Source organism: Apium graveolens, chromosome 11 (genome assembly GCF_009905375.1).
Source record: "Apium graveolens cultivar Ventura chromosome 11, ASM990537v1, whole genome shotgun sequence".
NCBI classification, from domain to species: Eukaryota; Viridiplantae; Streptophyta; class Magnoliopsida; order Apiales; family Apiaceae; genus Apium; species Apium graveolens.
This window is the reverse complement of record NC_133657.1, coordinates 160596659-160616382: the sequence shown is the minus strand read 5'-3', so window position 1 is coordinate 160616382 and position 19724 is coordinate 160596659. Positions and strand designations below refer to the sequence as shown.

The 19724-nt window shown below is 31.0% G+C and overlaps 2 protein-coding genes across 5 annotated transcripts; both read right to left on the bottom strand.

Moving 5' to 3' along the window:
* Window positions 1-2074: 2074 nt before the first annotated feature.
* Window positions 2075-3601, bottom strand: LOC141696061 (exocyst complex component EXO70H1-like). Its single transcript, XM_074500249.1, has one exon. It carries the CDS (start codon window positions 3599-3601, stop codon window positions 2075-2077), a length of 1527 nt encoding a protein of 508 aa, XP_074356350.1.
* LOC141698317 (UDP-galactose/UDP-glucose transporter 5B-like) lies at window positions 3575-16684 on the bottom strand. Of its 4 annotated transcripts, none has more exons than XM_074503000.1 (12): window positions 16408-16684; window positions 15589-15702; window positions 15292-15384; window positions 15039-15104; window positions 13014-13112; window positions 12464-12543; window positions 11354-11466; window positions 10979-11067; window positions 10726-10812; window positions 10558-10626; window positions 10326-10430; window positions 3575-3830 (listed from the first exon to the last, which is right to left on the bottom strand). In XM_074503000.1, exons 1-12 carry the CDS (start codon window positions 16513-16515, stop codon window positions 3708-3710), a joined length of 1146 nt encoding a protein of 381 aa, XP_074359101.1. In that variant the 5' UTR covers window positions 16516-16684; the 3' UTR covers window positions 3575-3707. The 4 variants fall into 4 exon arrangements, with proteins under 4 accessions (XP_074359101.1, XP_074359102.1, XP_074359104.1 ...); XM_074503001.1 differs by lacking the exon at window positions 3575-3830 and adding an exon at window positions 4966-4995 and having other exon boundaries at window positions 16408-16682; XM_074503003.1 differs by lacking the exon at window positions 3575-3830 and adding an exon at window positions 5827-6042 and having other exon boundaries at window positions 16408-16682.
* Between the last annotated feature and the right edge of the window lie 3040 nt (window positions 16685-19724).

Below are 19724 nucleotides of genomic sequence, written 5' to 3'. Positions count from 1 at the left end.
CAAATCATGTCATATAACATTTTATCGCTCTTTTTATCATCCGATATGCTCTGAGCGTCGAGTGGTGATTTCCTAAGAATATGCCTCAAAACTCAAAAGCATGCACAAGTTGAATATCATTATATCAATACATTAATTGTCGTTTTATTGTTATTAATTTATGTATTCTTTATGTTTGAAATTGTTTTTAATTGTGTAATTAAATTAAATAAATTTCAATTACTTCATTACGAGAAAAAAAGAAAATCCCATTTTTCATAGTTTCAAATTGACGTACTTTTGTTATAAATATAAATGAGAATTAAATATGAAGAAATATCAATGAAACAAGTTTTTATAACTAATATATACAAAAAATAAAGAGATCAATGTAATTAATATTAAAAAAATAAAAATGTAACCTAAATACAATTTTTAACATAAACTTGATTATTTATGAGCATGTTTAAATAGGGATTTCAAATTGAATACATGACTAGGACTTGATACTAAATTCGTTCGTAAATAATTTTCAAACCATTGCTTAATTAAAAATTATTTTGTGAGTTTCGCGTATTCTGTAAAATTGTCAAAATTTGATTTCTCGAAATCAAGATAGAACCGCAAAAAAATCAAACGAATCAACAATAAAATATCAAAATTAATCTAATATAAATTTAATTCAGCATAAAATAAAATTAATTAATCTCATTCTACATGGGCTTATCATGGGCTTGTATTACCACTGCCTCAGGCTACGACTTGCAAGTGGGCTGTTGGATATATATTTTACAAATGAAAATTATTGTAATAATTATATGGGCTGGGCTAAAATTACTCTTTTGTATGTTGTTAAGGTTCATAATTTTGCACTTATTGTGGAGCGTGGAGTCCTGATCGTCAAAATCGGTTAAGAATTAACCAACTTAATGAGAAATATTTGAAATAATAATAAATGATATATTAATATTTTTAAAATATTTAATATATTAATCTTATTTGGTAGTGAAATATACAATTTATAAGTAACATATAGGGACTGATCGAATACTGAAAATAATTCGGTAATTTTTAAAAAAATTAGACGAAGGGTAATCGGAAATTTTTGAAAAGTTGAAAATTTTATCAGTTAGAGTGTTTAATAATGCTAAATTGCTAACGTGTTGTAATAAGCGCTTTTTTCTATATGCTTTATTATTTATTTTAGTTATGTAGTTTATTTTAACTTTTTTAAATTATATTAGATCCAATTCTAATTCTTGTATTGTATTAATGTACTTTTTGGAAACGATATAGTGTTAATTTTTGTATTTGCAAGAAATAGAGTACTTCAAATGTGACAATTTTACCTGATTATCAAATAATTTTAATTCGTTCATGCTAGTTATATATAGGGTATTATTAGTTGTAGTCATTTAATAGACAAAAAAAATAGTACATTACTCTTCTTCTTCTTCTAATTTAGGTGAGATGAAAAATATTTTTTCTTTTCGCGTTAATTTCACATAATTTAGATTTTCATTATTGAACACGAAGGTGGCAGCTAGATTGTTATTGCTGGATGCATCAATTGGAGACTTGGAGATGATCTAAAAAGTAATATTTTCAAAAGTTAGAAATGTGTTTTTGTTCCCTCCCTGCGGCCCGGTCAATATTTTACGTTTGATTTGAACACGGAACTTAACAAATATGTATAAAATAACAAAAAAGAGATTAGGAGATAGTGAAGTAAAAGTAGTGTGAAAAGTTAGGAAAAGTGGGAAAGTGATGGGATTCATTGACTATTTTTGATAAATTTTGAAATATAAAGAATTTGATATGACATTTTATAAAAAAAACTGTAAAGAAATAATTGGGATAACTGGGATGGAGAGAGGGAGTATTTGAATTAACAGACGACCAACAATATCGATCTTGCCATGGAAGTCTGTCAATTTGTACTAGCAACGAAGTTGTGGAATCAATTTTTATTATTAATTAATCTAATATATTACAATTCCTGGACTTTGCTATAGTCAAATTATCTGATATTACAACAAAACAAGAAGCTATATATTTTCAGTGTAGCGGTCAAAAGCCGAGCAAAAGATCCTCTTCAACGACGTCGTAGTTCCCTTGCCGCCAAAGAAGTATTTGAGGATCCACTCTCCCCTCCTCCGGTCCCGGAAAGCAAACCAGACAAACAATTTTCCAAATCTTCCGGGGCATATTTAATATTTGACACAATGCCGACTTCTCTTTCGAAAAACTGCCTATTCTTCTCATAAAATTCCTTGTACGCAGGAACAATTCGGTTTTTAATCGATATTTTAATCTCGTCCCGAAGTTCTGGATCCGTCACCCTCCACTTATATTGCTTCCGAAACAATTCTTCGAAACCCGAGTTAAACAAATCAAAACATTTCTTCGCCACATCAGGTGAAATATTATCGGTTGGTTTTTCGGGCAACATTTTGATCAATTTACTCCAACTCATCCTCTCAAAATTTGATGCATATCGCTGTACTTTACTTTGATGTTTCAGAAGCCATTCATCGCCGAACAAAGCCTTAAGATTTGAATTTTGAACTTTCGAAACAACGTAGTTTAAGTTGTTTGCTAAAAAAAGATATGACAGAGAGACATCTTTGTAAAGTTGTGAAATGCTGTCGAGCTTACATAACAAAACGAGTATAATCCACGCAAAACGCAAAGAAATCGCAGATGAATTTTCAATGGCAGAGAAATAAGACTCTGGCATCGAAGACTCTGTGATCAAATGTTCCTCGACGATTATTTCTGGTAATATATTACTATAATCTGCGAGGAGAACAAAATAGTTCATGACGTAACGAGTTAAAGGATGTACACTGCCACCTTGAAGTATCTTTTGCGTAGTGTGCTTTTGAATTGCCAATTCGAATTCGGATAATGTAACACGGATAGCATCACCGAGTACTGATAGCGACGAGGCTGCTTGCGATAGGACGGCTGAAGTTGAATTGAAAGAGAAGATAGATACAATGTCTTCCATGTGATTTGAAACAGCGTCGTAGAGATCAAGTAGTCCGAAGATTTTCTCCGGAGATTTTTTACATTTTGCTACATTTTCCGGGAATGAAAACAGCATAAGTCCTCCAGATGCTGAAATTTCTGCAAAACATGATTCCCTAGTTGTGTCAGACGCCGCGAAGATGTGATCACAGAGGATTCTTTCTCCGTGAAACAGAATTTTTGTCGATACTTTTACTGCGTTAAGCCATTGTTTGATCTTGAGCTTAATCAGCTGCGAATCAAATTTTTGGATTTGGGAGGAACTCAGACTCTCAACTCCTAGGTAATATAGTGTCTCATCGACTACAGATTTTCGAATAACTTTGTAAATCTTGGCACATTCTTTTCCATGACCATGTGAAATCATACAGTCCGAAATTGTTTTTAAATCAACCATTGCTGCATCAAATTGATTGTCAGATTCCGAAACATCTTTATCCAAACTTGATGATGCGGAATGTAGGAAGTCTCTATGAGCTGATAAGATAATGTAGAACTCCTTTTGGAGCCTTTTCATTGCAATTTGCATGAGATTTTGAGCGTGGATGAGTTTGTTGGAGCTGTGATTCTCCGATATAAAGTACTTCATAGCGAACTGTAAGTCCTTGACAGACTTGAGAAACGCTTTAGATTCACCGCGATCATCGTAAAACAGAGGGTATGCTTTTGCTTGTGATAATGAGTCAGTGTTCCATTTAGCGATAACCAATGCTGCCAATTCCATGTTTTCGTCGATTATGGAAGAGCAAAAGGTGGTACGAGTTGGCATTGATGGAGATTTCGGTGCAGAAAACCAATTCTTCATGATCATTCGTCTCCTATCCAAAGATACTTGTAGTATGTGAGTTGTGGAGTTTATGAAGTTGAGGATAGAGAGGGCGAGGAAGAGGCACACTGTATACTTGGTTGTGTGTTTCACATTTTTGTTTGGGTACGGTTGAACGCGGATACAAGGAAAGGTTAGGAAAACAAGTGAAGTGGAGAAGGAATAGCAGGAGATTTGTGTGTGTTTCTTTTGAAATTCAACACTTTTTTTTAACTAGTGTCAACTTCTAACTAGGATTTTAGTATCTTTCTTTTGTATTTCATAGCATATATATTCACATTGTCTCTGAAAATATCGATCAAAATTTGATTAGTACAGGGAGAGCGTTTGAATCTCGCTTTTAAGTTTTACACATCCAAAACAAGGAAGAGAGAAATTATGATAGATTTTCTTCGATTTATAATTTATTTCATCTAAGCTTATAGTAGGCTATGAAGTGTGATACTATAATTGAAAAATTGACCTTGGAGCAGGCTAAGAAAGAGGACAATTCCCGAACTTGAACTATTTACGACAATTTTGGACACGACACGAAACAACACGAAAATTTAGTATTTGCCCTTTTAGTATACGACAAAAAAATACACGACCAAGAGTTAGTGTTGGTTTTGTATTTTTCCTTCAAGTACACGATACGACATGAAAAATACGACATAAATAAATATTATAATAAAATTTTAATATTTATAATAAATATATGTATATTTATAGTAGATATATGCATATTTATATTTAAAACAATTACCTAATTTTATAATATGTATATAAATGTAATCTAAATATATATTTTTAATATTTTTCGTAAAATTTTTACCTAAAAACTCGTATTTTTATTTATTTTTCTATTTATTTTAATTAATACTAATATTCGATTTTACACAATAAATACGATACGAAACGAAAGTACACAAATATGAATATACACAAATATATTTGACCTTCAAGTACACAAAATACGAAAATACACGACATAAAAGTATGTGACACGAACAAATTGTCACGACGTCTAATGTGAACTAAGTAAATGTATGTCAGAGTGAGTAACCTACCGGTCTGTATTGGTAAGTGTTATCCATTAATGGTTTTGATCAGTTGTTATCGACTTTTTTCTCAAGTCTTCCACTTCTGTAATAACTTCATTTTTAAGAATTTCTGACCTGCGATATGCAAGTTGTATACTTGTAGTGTTATATGCACAGATTAACACAGGTTAATGGTCTAGCAATCCAACACAGATACATAATTTTGTTACCAAAATAGCATTCTTATAACTGTTTTTCTTATCAACACGATAAATACAAATTTTCATGAATTCAGTTTATTTTGATTAATATAATTAATTTAAATGTTAATACACCCCTGTTGTATTCATATAAATTTTATCAATAAAAATAAGTTAAACTCATGATAATTTATGGTTATTATGTGTCCATAGAAAACCCGTATAACGAAATTAACATGATTAAAATGGAAACAGGGATTTTGTGACAGATAAAACGCCAAGCATGATATTCCGTTAGTATTATTTGTTAGCTAATTGAAATTTAAACGTCTTGTGAATTTTCAAAATTATAGTATATCATACTTGAGCGCTGCTAATTTACGTAATGCATTTCAATGTACTCCAACTAACAACAATGATCAACTAAAGTATATATTTTATGCATATGTATTAAAAAAATTGGCCTGTTTGTGACATAAATTAGACTTACCTCTGAGAATTTTGATTATCCATTCTTTTTGATGCATGATATGATTGAGAGTTTAGACTATATCAAAATAACGTGTGTTTCTTAAAAAAATTGATTTGTTGTTGTGATGATGGAAATATGATGCCCTATTCACTCAACTGAGAGTAGTATTCAATAATACTAACACTAGCAAACACATCGCCATCTAATAGAAAAGTAAAACTATAAGCTTGCAACTATACGAAACTATCAAGTAGCAAAAAATTAATTGTTAGGGTGTTGCAGTTTCTCTTATAATATCAGTTTTCTTAACCGGATTTTCTTTCGACAAGTACAGAGAGGGATGTGGCTTCATACATATTTGGTACATTGCAATTAACTCTTAAATCTATGAGGCAGGTAGAAAAAACAGTTTTGTATCCGACCGAGTGTCATGAAAAGATGGATATGAAACCGCCCAAGTCTAGCCTCCGCCCCACTAGTATTATTATAAGCTATCCTCGTATGTGGTCACTAAAGCAAAAAACAAGAAGAAAAATGATTCCGAGATTCATAGTATATTAGACACCATTTATATTCTTTAAGCAATTTTAAGACATTATATTACGTTCATGTACGCTACAATTACGCGTTGCTTTTTAAGACATTAAATTAATAAAGGCCCCAATTGTCACTTTTGCTTTCTGAATAATTGGTCTCAAATGTCACTCAAAAACGGAGTTTTGGGTGAAGTTTTTGTTATTAATGAAAAACGCAATTTCGTTTCTGTTTTCAATTTTTTTAAAAAAAATAAATTTGAAAACACAACTTCAATTCGTGTTTATGGGGGCAAAACGCAATCTCAGAATGAGTTTTTCATATTAACTCATTTTGGATCTGCGATTTGAATTATTTTTTTTTGCATTCTGAGAAAAACTCGGTTTGAAACTGCGTTTTTACGAAAAACTCATTTTAAAACGCCGTTTTTATATCCATAAACTCAAGACGAGACTGCGTTTTTTACCGAAACAATTTCTGAAATTGCGTTTTTAGCAAAAACTCGGTTTGAAATCACATTTTTCAAGAAAAACACGAAACGAAACTGCGTTTTCCTTTTATTTAAAAAATAAATTATGGAAAAACTCAATACGAGACTGCGTTTTTCGTCTATTTTTAAAAACTTCACCCGAAACGCCGTTTTCAAGTGACATTTGGGGCCAATAATTCAAAAAGTGATATTGAGGGTCATTTGACTCCAAATATTGACATTTGGGGCCAACACCCTTAATTTTTATGTTTAAAAAGTAATTTAACATTTATAACACATTGTGATTCACGGTTATTTCAAATGAATATTATTTCAATATTTTGTTTCTTAAATTTTTCAAATGAATCTGTGTGGATGTATCTTCTTTCGTTTTGTTTATTATATATACTAACCTATAACCCATTACCATTCATGGTTATTTCAAATGAATTTTATTTCAATATTTTGTTTCTTAAATTTTTTATGCCTGAATAAATATAATCGAATATATATAGAGAAAGAGTGTTAAAGATCTATTGAGTGCACTATTTCATTGGAATTCTTGAAGTCCGTATATATTCTGCAAGTAAAATATAGCTTAAAATATTGGAAAACATATTATTTTTCGACAAACATCACTATCCTATTAAAAATTTTGTAGATTGCATATATTTCACAAGCAGAACATTGCAAAATATATTATTTTATAAAATATGTTTAGTTTGCAGAACATAAATATTCATGTTGCAGAACATGCATAGAACATACATATTATATATGAGATTTGCATGATTTTGTTGAATTTGTGCTATTTGTGTAACATGTTTTGTAAAATAAAACATTTTACAATATATTTTATTTGTAAAACGTAAATGCATTCCGAGAACTCCGACAAAAAGGTGGTATCCATAGAACTCGGCCCAATATATATATATATATATATATCATTAAATTTGAAAACAATTATTAGGCATTTGAAAATAGTTAATTAAATTTTTAAAACAATTATAATCATTAAATTTTGTTTTAAATAAATAAGTTCATAAATAATCAACTAAATAAATCTTGAAATATATAAATCACGTCCAAGTAAATAGCTCATGTGTTTAAATTAGAATATTTTAATTTTGAATCATTCAAATTGTTGGTGAGATTCTATTCTTATAAACTAGTATGGATATTATAAATATAGAAAAAAATACGTAATTACGTAGGTCTGGTGTTCTTAAAAGAGCAAATTGGTCCTAAGCGGCTGGAGACCTTCTAGCGCTTAACTATGTTTAGTTTATTTTATTTTAGCTCAGATAAATAATATATTTTTATTTAAACCATGACAAATAGTATGCATGGATTATAATTATTTTGTGAATATTAATATATTAATAAGAGTGTTTTAAGTTAAATATAATTATGACCGGAAGACTACCACCGACAAAATTTCCAATTTTATATCAACCGAATCCAAAAAATTATATTTATTTAGTTTGCTTTTAATTTTCTCTTAACTTGGCTTAAAAATTATTTTGTATCAGCCCCGGATGAGCATGAGCAGTATATATTATTTGTTTTAACTTGATGTCATTATTACGACCAACAAATTATCTTTCAAATTTTAGTTTTGTTTTAGCGTGGTTCATTAGTATAATTTTTTTTACCGTATCCCTAGTATTTATTATTTTGTTTTAGTCGAATAAATAAATTTCAATTAAGAATATTTAGTTTTTTTTAATGTTAACCTATATTCAACAGTATAATTTTGTTTAAGTACGGATGAATAGAGTATAATACTTTATTTTATTCTAGCGCCATTATACCTAACATCGAAGTACTTTTTGATTTTAATTTTGTTTTGAACCAGTTCAATAGTATTTTTTTTACCCAGGTGAATAGCATATATAATTTGTTTTGACCCGAGCCATTATACAAATTTTCAATATTTCAATATTTCATCTTTAATATAATTCACTATTTATTTATTTTTATTTAATTTAACCCGGATCAATATTATATTTTTATTAGGCATCAGCTACCGACAAATGACTGATGAGTGATGACTGAAAATTAGCTCAATAGGTAAAAGATTTTATCCAATAACAATTTTTTACACGTTTTTATACCAATAAACAGAAGTCGATTCCAAATAGAAGAACAAATATAAGCCAGTTCCAATCTGAATTAGTTTAATACTATATTATTTGACAATTGAGTAAATCTAGTAATTCCCTAAGTAAATCTAGTAAATTACCTAGTACGAATAATTAGATAATTTCAACAAATACCAACCGACTAATTACCAAACTTGTAATATTTTCGTTAATTAAAATATAGTATAGATAGATTGTATATAGATTTAGATTTCCGATTGATTTTATACTAATCCACAACCTAACACTTTCACCTGATATTAGCACAAAAGGAATTCTTGATCACACAACTTAAGGATTTTTTTCATACTAGTTCTAGACTTTTAGGTGCCGTTTTGGCTTTTAAAACGTTGGAATTAAAAAAATATGCACACAACTTAATTTCAAGAAATCTATGTTTCCGGTTCATGTTCATTTTCATTTTTAACGGAAATAAATTCACAAACAGCCTCCCACTCTCCGTTTCTGGAGAGTTTGTCTTATAAAATAAATAAATTTGCAGAGTAGAAAATGAAATATGCATACATGGTCATTCTGTTTAACAACGAAGCAACTTACAGCAATATACGATAGTTTTTACATTTATTTCCGTGCTTAGTTTCGTTTATATGGTTATTATGGTTCAGTCTGGGCCTCTGGCTATTAAAATTTTGAAGGTCCCACTTTGACACTTTCGGGTTTTTTGGTGGTTTGACTTGTCAGTTCTTCAGGTTAAATCTCTACCATAATATCTAGAACAGTCGAGCCCTTCAAGTTCCAGGGTTCTCAAGTAAAGACGAGCCAGACAACTAGAACACTCACACAAATTTATATTCCTCTTAAACAAATAATACTCTGCAATGGAATAGCAGAACCTGTCTCACACTATTCTTTTTTTTTTAAATTCATTTTATCCCCTATTTAAACACTCATACACCCATCTTGTCCTTGACAAGGTTCGAACCCTCAACGTCTCGTAAAGGGAGCGTGGGAAATACCGCTAGACAAAGAGGTGTTGGTGACTCGCACTATTCTTTAAAGCATAAACTTACAAAGTAGTTCAAGTCAATACCTACATAACAGCCTTCACTTTGTCAGGTAATACAGTCTGCTATTTCTACCACTACAGGATTTACGTCAACTGGCAAAATTAGAGAACCATCTTTGAGTGGGAAGAATAATGCTGTGTACGATATTTTGGGACAAATGAACTTGAAACATCAACATGTTCATTATAATCATGTAATAAAATTACTTCTATAAAAGTTTAGCCTTCGTCAGTAACAGAATTATATTAAAAGTTGGTGATGACAAATTATATTAGAAGTTATTACAAATCTTGGTAAAGTTCTATAATTAGGAATACACTAATCTACATTTTCCTATTAGACGGATAATTCAACAAAAGAACAAGACGAAAACAAAACAACTCTGTGTTTACTAGGTATACTTTCATCTTTCCTCGGGAAAAAAAGGGTGAAAGACTGGTTAGCTAAGTTATAAAGGGAGTATGAAGCACATGTTGCTGTTTGAGGAGTAAGAATAAAACTACACCTCGCACCGCCTTGCAAAAATGTCATTGCTCACAGGCAAAACTCATCCAAGCAACCATGTATGACAGAGAAGGAAAACTCACCAAACAAGGCTATGTTGGGTTATGAACTCACCTTTAAAGGAACAGACTCCGCACTTTCCTCGTCTTTTAAGGGTAAAGGTGTTCTAGGCTTATCTTTCAGAAACGCTCTTGCATAAAGGGTAGCAAAGACAATAACCTAGTAATAAATGAATAGAAACGACTATGAGTTGCATTTTTGATATTGAGAAATAAAACCAGCTATGCGAAATACTATATATATACTAATATATATTACTGAAAGGAATTAAGATTAATTCACTTACAGCACCGATAAACTGCTCCCAGCTTAATGGATGACCAAACCACAAACATGAAAGCAAAATGCTGACCAACTAAACGAGATCAAAGAAAATGAGAGAGCAGCACAGATTAGACTCCTGATCTACAAAGCTAAGAAACCAGACTCTTGATCATTTGACTAATGACATTACCTGTCTTGTGGTCATTATGGTAGCAAATGTAAGTGCGCCGAATGTGCGGATTGTATAAGATATGAAGAATTGACTAGCTGTTGCTACCTGCAAGAAGCTTTCCATTAGCTGTTCCCTTCCAAATTGTATAGATGCATTTATTTACAGTATCATCTATCATAGATGAAGAAAGGAACAAAAAAGATGATATAAAAGATTTTTGCAACAATTTACACATTAAACTTCCTAAAGATTAGTTTCAAAGATGACTTACAGTTGATAAAAATGCAATGTCCAAGAAACAGTCATTATGACGGTAAACAAAATCAACTGCCATTATAAGATGGTTCTGTAAAATAAGACCTACCAACAACCAGGGAAAAAAATTAATTATCATTTCATGCCCATATGAGGTGCACCACGTATGTGTAGAAGCAATAAGAGGACAGGGACTGGGCTGACATTCTCTACAGGGTAAATAATGAAGGAGTAACTTCGTGAAATAAATTATATATTATAACCAAATCAAGGGTACGAGTCAAGTAACCGTATCTCAATTGCCATATTCCTTAATAAATGAAAGAAGCCATTAGCATATTATAAGCGATACATTTGGAACTTGATAACATTAAAATACAAGGGGACAAACCGATGAAGCTGAGTATGCAAGAACATAGTGTTGTATAGAATATCTGATTGTGTATTTCCATATCATAGCCCTTGAATAGTTTATCTTGAAACGTGCTAGTAAACCCGTCAAGCCTGAACAATTGAATATAAGGATACAGTTAAGGCCATGGACAGCATCTGAAATGTGATACTAAAGTCATCAAGCTTGTAATTAGCAAGTAAAGAACACAATTGTAATATTAGTAGGATTCTGCAGCACCAAAACTTCTAAATGTTCACATTTGAAATTTCAGAAGATTCAGACTCCCATAGAACACTCGTATATACCACGGCAACGTCTCACGAAAAAATTACATATAGTTGTCATAATATTAAGGAACTACAAGTATGGTAGCACAAAGAAAATTTGCCCTTCAACAAAAGTGACATAGGGAAAGTAGTGACTGAAACAGAGAAGGGGTAAAAAATATTACGAGTGTGTGTATATAACAATCTCTTAGTGGCTTACTTGCTTCAATATTGGACATCTCTCAGAAGATTAAATATTTGGTGTTATAGATATAAAAATATAGCAGTTTTTCTTTTTCAAGATTAACTGCCAGAATAAATTGCTAATTTTGTTTAAAACCTGGGTGTATGGACTGAATTAGGATTAAGATTACTTACAATTAAGGTGAGACTTCTTTATGAAAAGTAACATGTGTTTCTATAAACATGTACAGAATTTGATGCTGCACCAAATGTCACAGCATTTTTAATCACAAAAGAAACTAGAAATTGCAACAAGCACCACTTGTTGGTTTACCATAACAAGTAAAAATTTATATTATTCTTGTTCCTGGAAGCCCGACAAACTTCAGATAGACAGATAACTTTGCTCCAGTCAGAGAGTGATGAATACTAGGTGGTTGAGGAGCTTTCAGAGTTAAATCATTCTACGTGGACACTTAAGCATATATGTTCTGAACAGCCTATGCTTATTAAAATTTAAGTTGGAGAAGAGCCTCTAGTACTCTGGGGGGGGATTAACCAGACTAACCTTTGTGCAGCTAAAATAATTCAATACAGAGGCATATATAAAAGGGAGGAGAGCTTCCCGACAAAAAAAGGGAGAGCTTTTGGTATATACCCAAGATAACCGGCCATCAAGGAAACGCCCCAAACTGTGCTTTCTCTTCCGCTTCTGTCAGGGCTTATATCACCAGCTGCCTATAAGCAAATCACTTCAAATCAATATCATGTACAAGCTAGTGAAGACCATCGACATGACTTGTAGCATGTATCATCCAACTAAAACATACCTGCTAAAGAATTATAAGAACGACCTAGACCTTTTAAACTCAACTCAGAAATTTTGATTTTTAAAGTAGTAAATTTAGCTGAAATGCAATTTCAGATAGATAAAAGGTAGAAGATTCAAGGGAGGGGAAATACGAGATAGATTAAAATGAGTATGATCAAGGTTGATAAGGAAGTAAAAATCCATATTTAGTCCTAATTCAAGAGAAACCTAAATATCAAGTCTAATGCTAAAATATATAAATAAAATATCAGGTAAATGTTCAGAAATGGCCCTCGATCGTGAAAATATGAGTTGTAGCTTGTAACAAAGCATAAACAGATAGACAGCAAAACAGTAAAACCAATATTACTATAAAGTAAAGGCAAATAAATTATACCGGATATAGAATGAATAATGCACACCCAAGGGTAACTAGCAACGCGAACAAATATTCTTGTCCCTTGTATTTCTTTTGCATAATGACAGTGCTCCAAACCTGGATAATTGGGAAGAGAATAATGAGTTAGTAGTTGACTGGATAATCAGAAAGATAACTCAAAAAGTAGGTAAAGTTAGAATATTGATTATTTCAGCAAGGTTCAAAGATACCCTAGAGATAACTTGGAAAAGAATATAGGTAATTATTCATGTTGCATGGCAGCTGACAAAGGTACAGCACAGGTTGCTTTACATTAGAATCAGCAAGCAGTACAGATGTAGTTCTGAGCAAGGCACAGGCTTGGTTTATCAAGATATGAAACTTCTTTATATTAAAAATTATAGTTAAATAGCTTTTGTTTGTTGCAGTTATATATTATCTAAAATTTTAATAGGCTTTCTATGTAAATTCACAGACAAAGATAACATGTTTTAACTCTAATAGGATACTAATGTAACTGATGGATTTTATTTCTAACAGAATTCTAATTAAAAGGATAGTATTATTGTACATGTACATGTACATACATACAGATATATATATATATACACACACACACACATAATGTTAACCAAAAACTGTACCGCAGACCAACTACGAAAGATCTAATCTGCAGCCTTAATAGCATAGTACATATGGACTATTCATGTCAATCTGATAAGAATGATAAAAAAACGTAAGCAAGTAAATACGAGCAAAGCAATGTTGACCTCCACATCAATACATAATACCATAATCTTAGTATCATTAATAGCTCTTGTATACGTAATGTTGGATAACGCAAAAGTAATGCTTCACTACAGAAAGAAGCCATGGCCAGTCCTTGACTTTTCGACAATAAGTAACTTTATATGCTTAACAAAAACAGAATTGTGAGTTTATGAGCCAGTTGAAAATATTTACGAAATAGTTTAGATGCTTTAAAATACATAATCAGTTTTAAGTGAGAACAAGATTTTTCTCGTAATATATATACACATGTGTGTGTGTGTGTGAAACAAAAAAACAATAGGGCCTATGCATCAAATATAGGACAATACGACGGGATTTCTCCAATAAAATAGAGGCAAGCATGGAACAATAATCAAATAGTTGACAGAACCGATCCTCCATTACACTGTTTATCAGAGTCCTGAAATGAATGGTTATGCATTGTCATATTGTGCTTCTTCACTACCTGTTCTGTATGTGTTTTTGTTTGCTCAAATCTCCTCTTTATGCATATACATTTTCTCTTTTCAGTACAAAGAAACAGTTATGACTACATTTAAGATATATGAGGTAAAAGTTGTAAAAAGGGAATATCACTTCATCAGGAGATGACAAATAAGCAAAGTTAGGATCTAGGAATGCTTCAAAAGAGTGGTGGTTCTTTTGTCTATGCTGGTTAAGCTCCTCGAAAACATATGATTTACCTTTAACATCTAATTGCAGTTAGATCAAACGTGCAAATGAACTCTAAATTAACAAGAGTATAGCACAGAGTGATGTTAAAACAGTAGGGGGTGAAAGATGGGTCCGATATATAAGTATAGCGAAAAACTTATATATTCAGCAGAGCTAATAGAATATTGACATTTACAAAAAAAAAATCCCAGATATAGAACAAAGAGGTAAAAAAAAGTTACAAATTTGCTATTGGTGGGCTGTAAACATGCATGATTGTAATAGGTTGTCAAGCACAATATTCCAGTCTTAACCGGAATACTATAGATTTGTAGATCAAATTCAGTATGACTACAATTAATGAAGCTAACCTTCTTAAAGCTTTACTTTTAGGGTAAGCATAGTAGATGTCCGAGCTAGAGGTGGTAACATATTACTAGAACAGAAGGTAGATATCATACCAGGTCAAGAAAAACTATTAGTAACAAAGAAATATATTGAGAGAATAGCGACATGCAGAATAAACCAACCTATCCTACAATGAGATCTTTAGATGGGTCTAACAGTAAGATAACCAAAACAATTATTGTAACCTACCATTACGGGTATCATTTTAGCACACTTAGCCAATGTCTGGACAGGAAAGCTGACATATTTGAGAGCCTGAACAAGCATTAGTAAAGAATGTCAATGCAAACAGATATTTGTAGCTTTCCAACTATCATCTATAACAATATACTGAAATAAAAAATAAAGTGTTACACTATGCTTCCAAGGAACTACATTTGAAAAGTACATATATAACAAATGGTGAAAATTAACAAAAGGTCTGAAATTGATGATAGCTTACCTCATACTGACATGTTGTTGTTAATATGTTGGATACTGATACAACACAATACTTATATACTGGTGCAACAGGGTCCAGGGTCTTTTTACTCGCCTAACAATAACAGTCCACAGATTCAGTTAATAGGATGTTGAAACCTTCCATGAATATCTATTAGTATTGTATAAAAGAAAAGTATCATTCTACTATGTGAACATACTGAAGTACCATGCTTACTATGAATATGGAACACAAGCAAGTAAGCAACCATATATCGTATTGTGCCTTCTGAAAATGCATGACTTAGTAACAACTTACTAATAAAGTGCCTGCAGATACTGCGGATGTCATAATGCGATTGCAGAATACAAGAAATAATGAGTGTATGAAATATTCTTTGTTGGGTCCATATGGAACTCTCATGATCTTCTCCTGCAATAGAGAAAAAGCAATTTTTATTTCTACAAATCCAAGAATGACCAAAATTCATCAAATCTAGAACTCCATCTCCCATAAAATCTTTAAGAGCCTACGGGGAGAGTTGATAAAATCACCAAGTACTGAAGATAGTCAAGGATGAGCCGAACAGAATACATTACATCACTACGATCCACCACCTAAAATATACATCATACTTCGACGATACCATAACTGAGGTGCAGATTATGAGAAAAGACTTGAAGTTAGATACACTACTGCTGTGTATCGTATTCAATCAAACACATTAACATTGTCAACATAAACAATCCAACACAACGAAACTACAATACTTAACCCTAATTAACTACTAGATCCGATCCAAATTTATCATTAATCGAATAAATAACAAATCTTTGCGTTCCACGTCTTTCTTACACACAAGTACCAAAATCGCATAAAGCTAATCCCTTTTTGTTTTCCCCATTAACGAGAACCAGATAATACGAAATGGGAATTTGTAATGTCGATTTCATGTACATTCAAGTACACAGTTAGAGAACACCTGAACAATAACATTATTTTGAACAAATAGAAAAATGCACTAAAAATTTGATATTTGATTTCTTAAAACATTTCAACACAGTAATTTAGCTAAAAAAATGTACAATGAACAATTTACGAAAATGAGAGAGAGAGAGAGAGAGAGAGAGAGAGTACCTGTAAAAGGCCATAAATGACAAGAGTGGACATGATTCCGGTGACGGCGAAAGCCCCTTTTAAGAAAATCCGATCTTTACCGGCGGGAGTTGACGGTGGTAGTGCCATGTAACATAAACTCCTCCGCCGCCAAACGATCAGATGAATAGAAGTGGGGAGAGTGCGGACTTAAAAAGAGGGAAACAAAGAAAGGAGATTTCAAGAAATATATGACAATGACAAACAAACGCTGTCTTGTCTTTTGACAAAACACTACTGTGGGAATTTACAATGTGGTCTCCCCTCTTGTTTTGATATTTCATTTTTTCTAAAGAATTTAAGAAATAATGATAAAAATAACTTTTTTTTTGGGACTAAGTGACAAAAATACTTATTTTCAATATTTTGGTCATTTTTACTAATCAAATACCAATTCTTAGATTGGGTATCTCAAAAAAAAAAATTAAAATACTCAATCTGAGAAAGCGTATTTCATATACCCAATCTCAGAAAGCGTATTTCAACTTTAAAAAAAAAAGAAATTAGTTGAAATACCCGGTCTGACATTGGGTAATCGAGCATATAACTAATCTGAGAATGGGTAATCGGGCGTATACCCAATTTGAGAAATCGTATTCTAAATACATAATCTTAGAAAGGGTATTCCGTCGGTATTTTTGACCGCATTTCTCAAATTTGGAATTTTGGTCACAAATTTCAAAATTGTATTTTTACCTATCATCCAGAATTTGAAAGTGAACCTAAGTAATGCTGAATTACAACTTTAACCTACATACAGTAGTTTTCAACGTTACTGCGCAGTATCCCTTTGATTTATCAACAACATGAATAATATATATCCTTTTGATTTATCAGGAACAATAGTCTGCTTTATCTTTTCATACTTTTCCATAAACAAACTCATTTGACATTTAAATTTCATATTTAATAATGTGAATACACGTGATTTTTAGTCTAAAATATTGGTGATACTTTTATAAATGTACTTAATTTTCTGTTATAACAGTAAGTACGATACTGCCCTCATATTTTTAAATGCGCTTTTTTTTTTAACTTGGAAAATTAAGGTGAGATAATCTCAGCAAAATTATTCTTTTTAATAATTAATAAGCTATAAATGTTTTATAATTCTACATATAAACAAAAACAAAAATAAGCACAATAGATTTGAAAACTTATACTTAACTTTTAAAGAAATATATATTGAAATTTATTTAATTATGCTTAAACATAATGTTATTTATTTCAGAATATGAAATTATTTTACTTTTAGTAAACATATGATAATAAATTATATCATATTCATATTTTTCACATAATTATATAAACAAATTAAGCTCTTTCTAGTCTCAAATTAATTATCATATTATACAAATATTATGATAATTATAATGTACTTTCAAAAAAGTAAAATTTTTGTTTTGAATAAAATGTTTATTTTTTTTCTATTCAATTTATATGTATTCTGAATCCTTTTATTAAAGAATTAAATATTTTTCTAAGAAAATTTGATAATGTCCAAGATTTTAGGATAATATAAAAGAGAATAAGTTATATATATATATATTCCGTGCAATGCACATTTTTTTAATATTAATAATCATGTGAATTTATGATATTTTAAATTTGTAAAGATTAAGTTTTATTTTAATATATCTGAATTATGTCAAACTTTATTTTTATGGTAAAACTTTAAATTTATCCATCTTAATTTTATTATAAATACAAAAGAAATTAATATAAACTTTTATTTAAAGATAATTGAATATACAAATAAAACGAGTTACAATAAAATGAATATATAAATTAAAAATGTAAAATCAAATGGGTGAAAACCAAAATATCAATTATCATGTCAATCAGTACCTAAATACCCCTAGGCAGGCAGGAGGTTTCACCCGAAATACCCCTGAGATGCGTTTCAAGCACAACTGTATATCACTCTCATGCCTCATCATGGGTCGGTTTGATTTGGTTTTCGAGAAAAATCGGAATCGCAATCATATATCTTCGGTTTCTAAAATCAAAAATCGCAATCGTTGCTACGGTTTTGGTTTAAAAAAATTCCGGTTCGGTTATAATCGGCTCGGTTCAGTTATAAAACCGACAAAATATAAAATGAAAAGTAATATTTAAACGAGACAAATGAGATTTTCTTAATTATTGTTTTCATTTTTAAAATGAGAATCTAGTATGATGATGTTGCAGATTGCTTTCAAGGCGGTCGGTATAAGGTTCACCAAGTTGGATTTCAAAGGTATAATGCACAATTGAGAACAAATAATATCTAGAGTCATAGTGCATTGCAAAACAACCAATAAAATGAGTCACATAATTAGTTAGTTCTAACTAAAAATATAACTTACACAAATCCAACGGTACAACAACTTACACAAACAAATTTGACCCAGTTATACACGAACTACGACCCAATTTCTATTTACAAGTTGAAATAACAGTAAACGTAATTCTTCAAATTTTTAAATTTATTTATTAATATTGATTATATTATATAACATTTAATTAATATTTAATAACCAATTAAGTTCGATTTTTATCGGTTCGGTTGAGACGTAAAACCGAAACTCAACCATTCAAATCAGATCGTTTTTTATTTTCCAATTTTTGTTTCAAATCGGGTTTTGTCGATTTTTCCCGGTTTCGATTCGATTTTTTACTCAACCCTAAACATATCAATGTATTGCGCCTCCTTCTCAATTGTATTTCTTGCCACGCCATCTATGGAAGCATCATCATGCATTTTTCGCTTTTCACAATTTTAGATATTACGCTTGTACAGGAGAAGTAGCAATTTGTTGCACCTTTATAAGAGAAGTAGTACATTGTTACGCCCACGGCGAAAACATATCATCCGGATATGTCGGGAAATTGAGATTCCTAAAAAATTGAGAAATTATTATAAATAAAGAAATAGCAGGTCACTCTGTAATTATCTCAAAAATTACATCATATTGCTACCATCTGCTTCCCTATAGTAGATGTATATTGCTGCTTACGGGTTATGATACAATCCCAAAATACAACCAAAGAAATTAATCCAATTAGTTATGTAAAGCATAATGTAACATAATATATAACCAAGGAACTATAACTCAACATGAAATAAAAATAGATAAATAATATTAAACTGTGAAGCACAAGAACCTTGAAGATGAAGACTGGATAAATACAAATAATCAAAAGATGAAATTAATACTCTAAGTCTGTAACCAGGTCATGGGAAGAAGTTCATTAATATGTTCAAGCCTCCATAAAGAATAAAATGTCAAAGGACTTCTAGTGTTAGTGAAATGATT

Bases quoted from the DNA above. Each gene is read 5' to 3' on its own strand.
- LOC141698317 (XM_074503000.1), bottom strand. From the start codon at position 16,515: ATGGCACTACCACCGTCAACTCCCGCCGGTAAAGATCGGATTTTCTTA. The intron at 10,431-10,557 runs GTAAGTGAATTA...ATTTATTACTAG, and splicing joins GGGAGCAGTTTATCGGTGCT to GTTATTGTCTTTGCTACCCT. The intron at 3,831-10,325 runs GTGAGTTCATAA...ATCTTTGGATAG, and splicing joins CGGAGTCTGTTCCTTTAAAG to GAGACGAATGATCATGAAGA.
- LOC141696061 (XM_074500249.1), bottom strand. From the start codon at position 3,601: ATGAAGTACTTTATATCGGAGAATCACAGCTCCAACAAACTCATCCAC.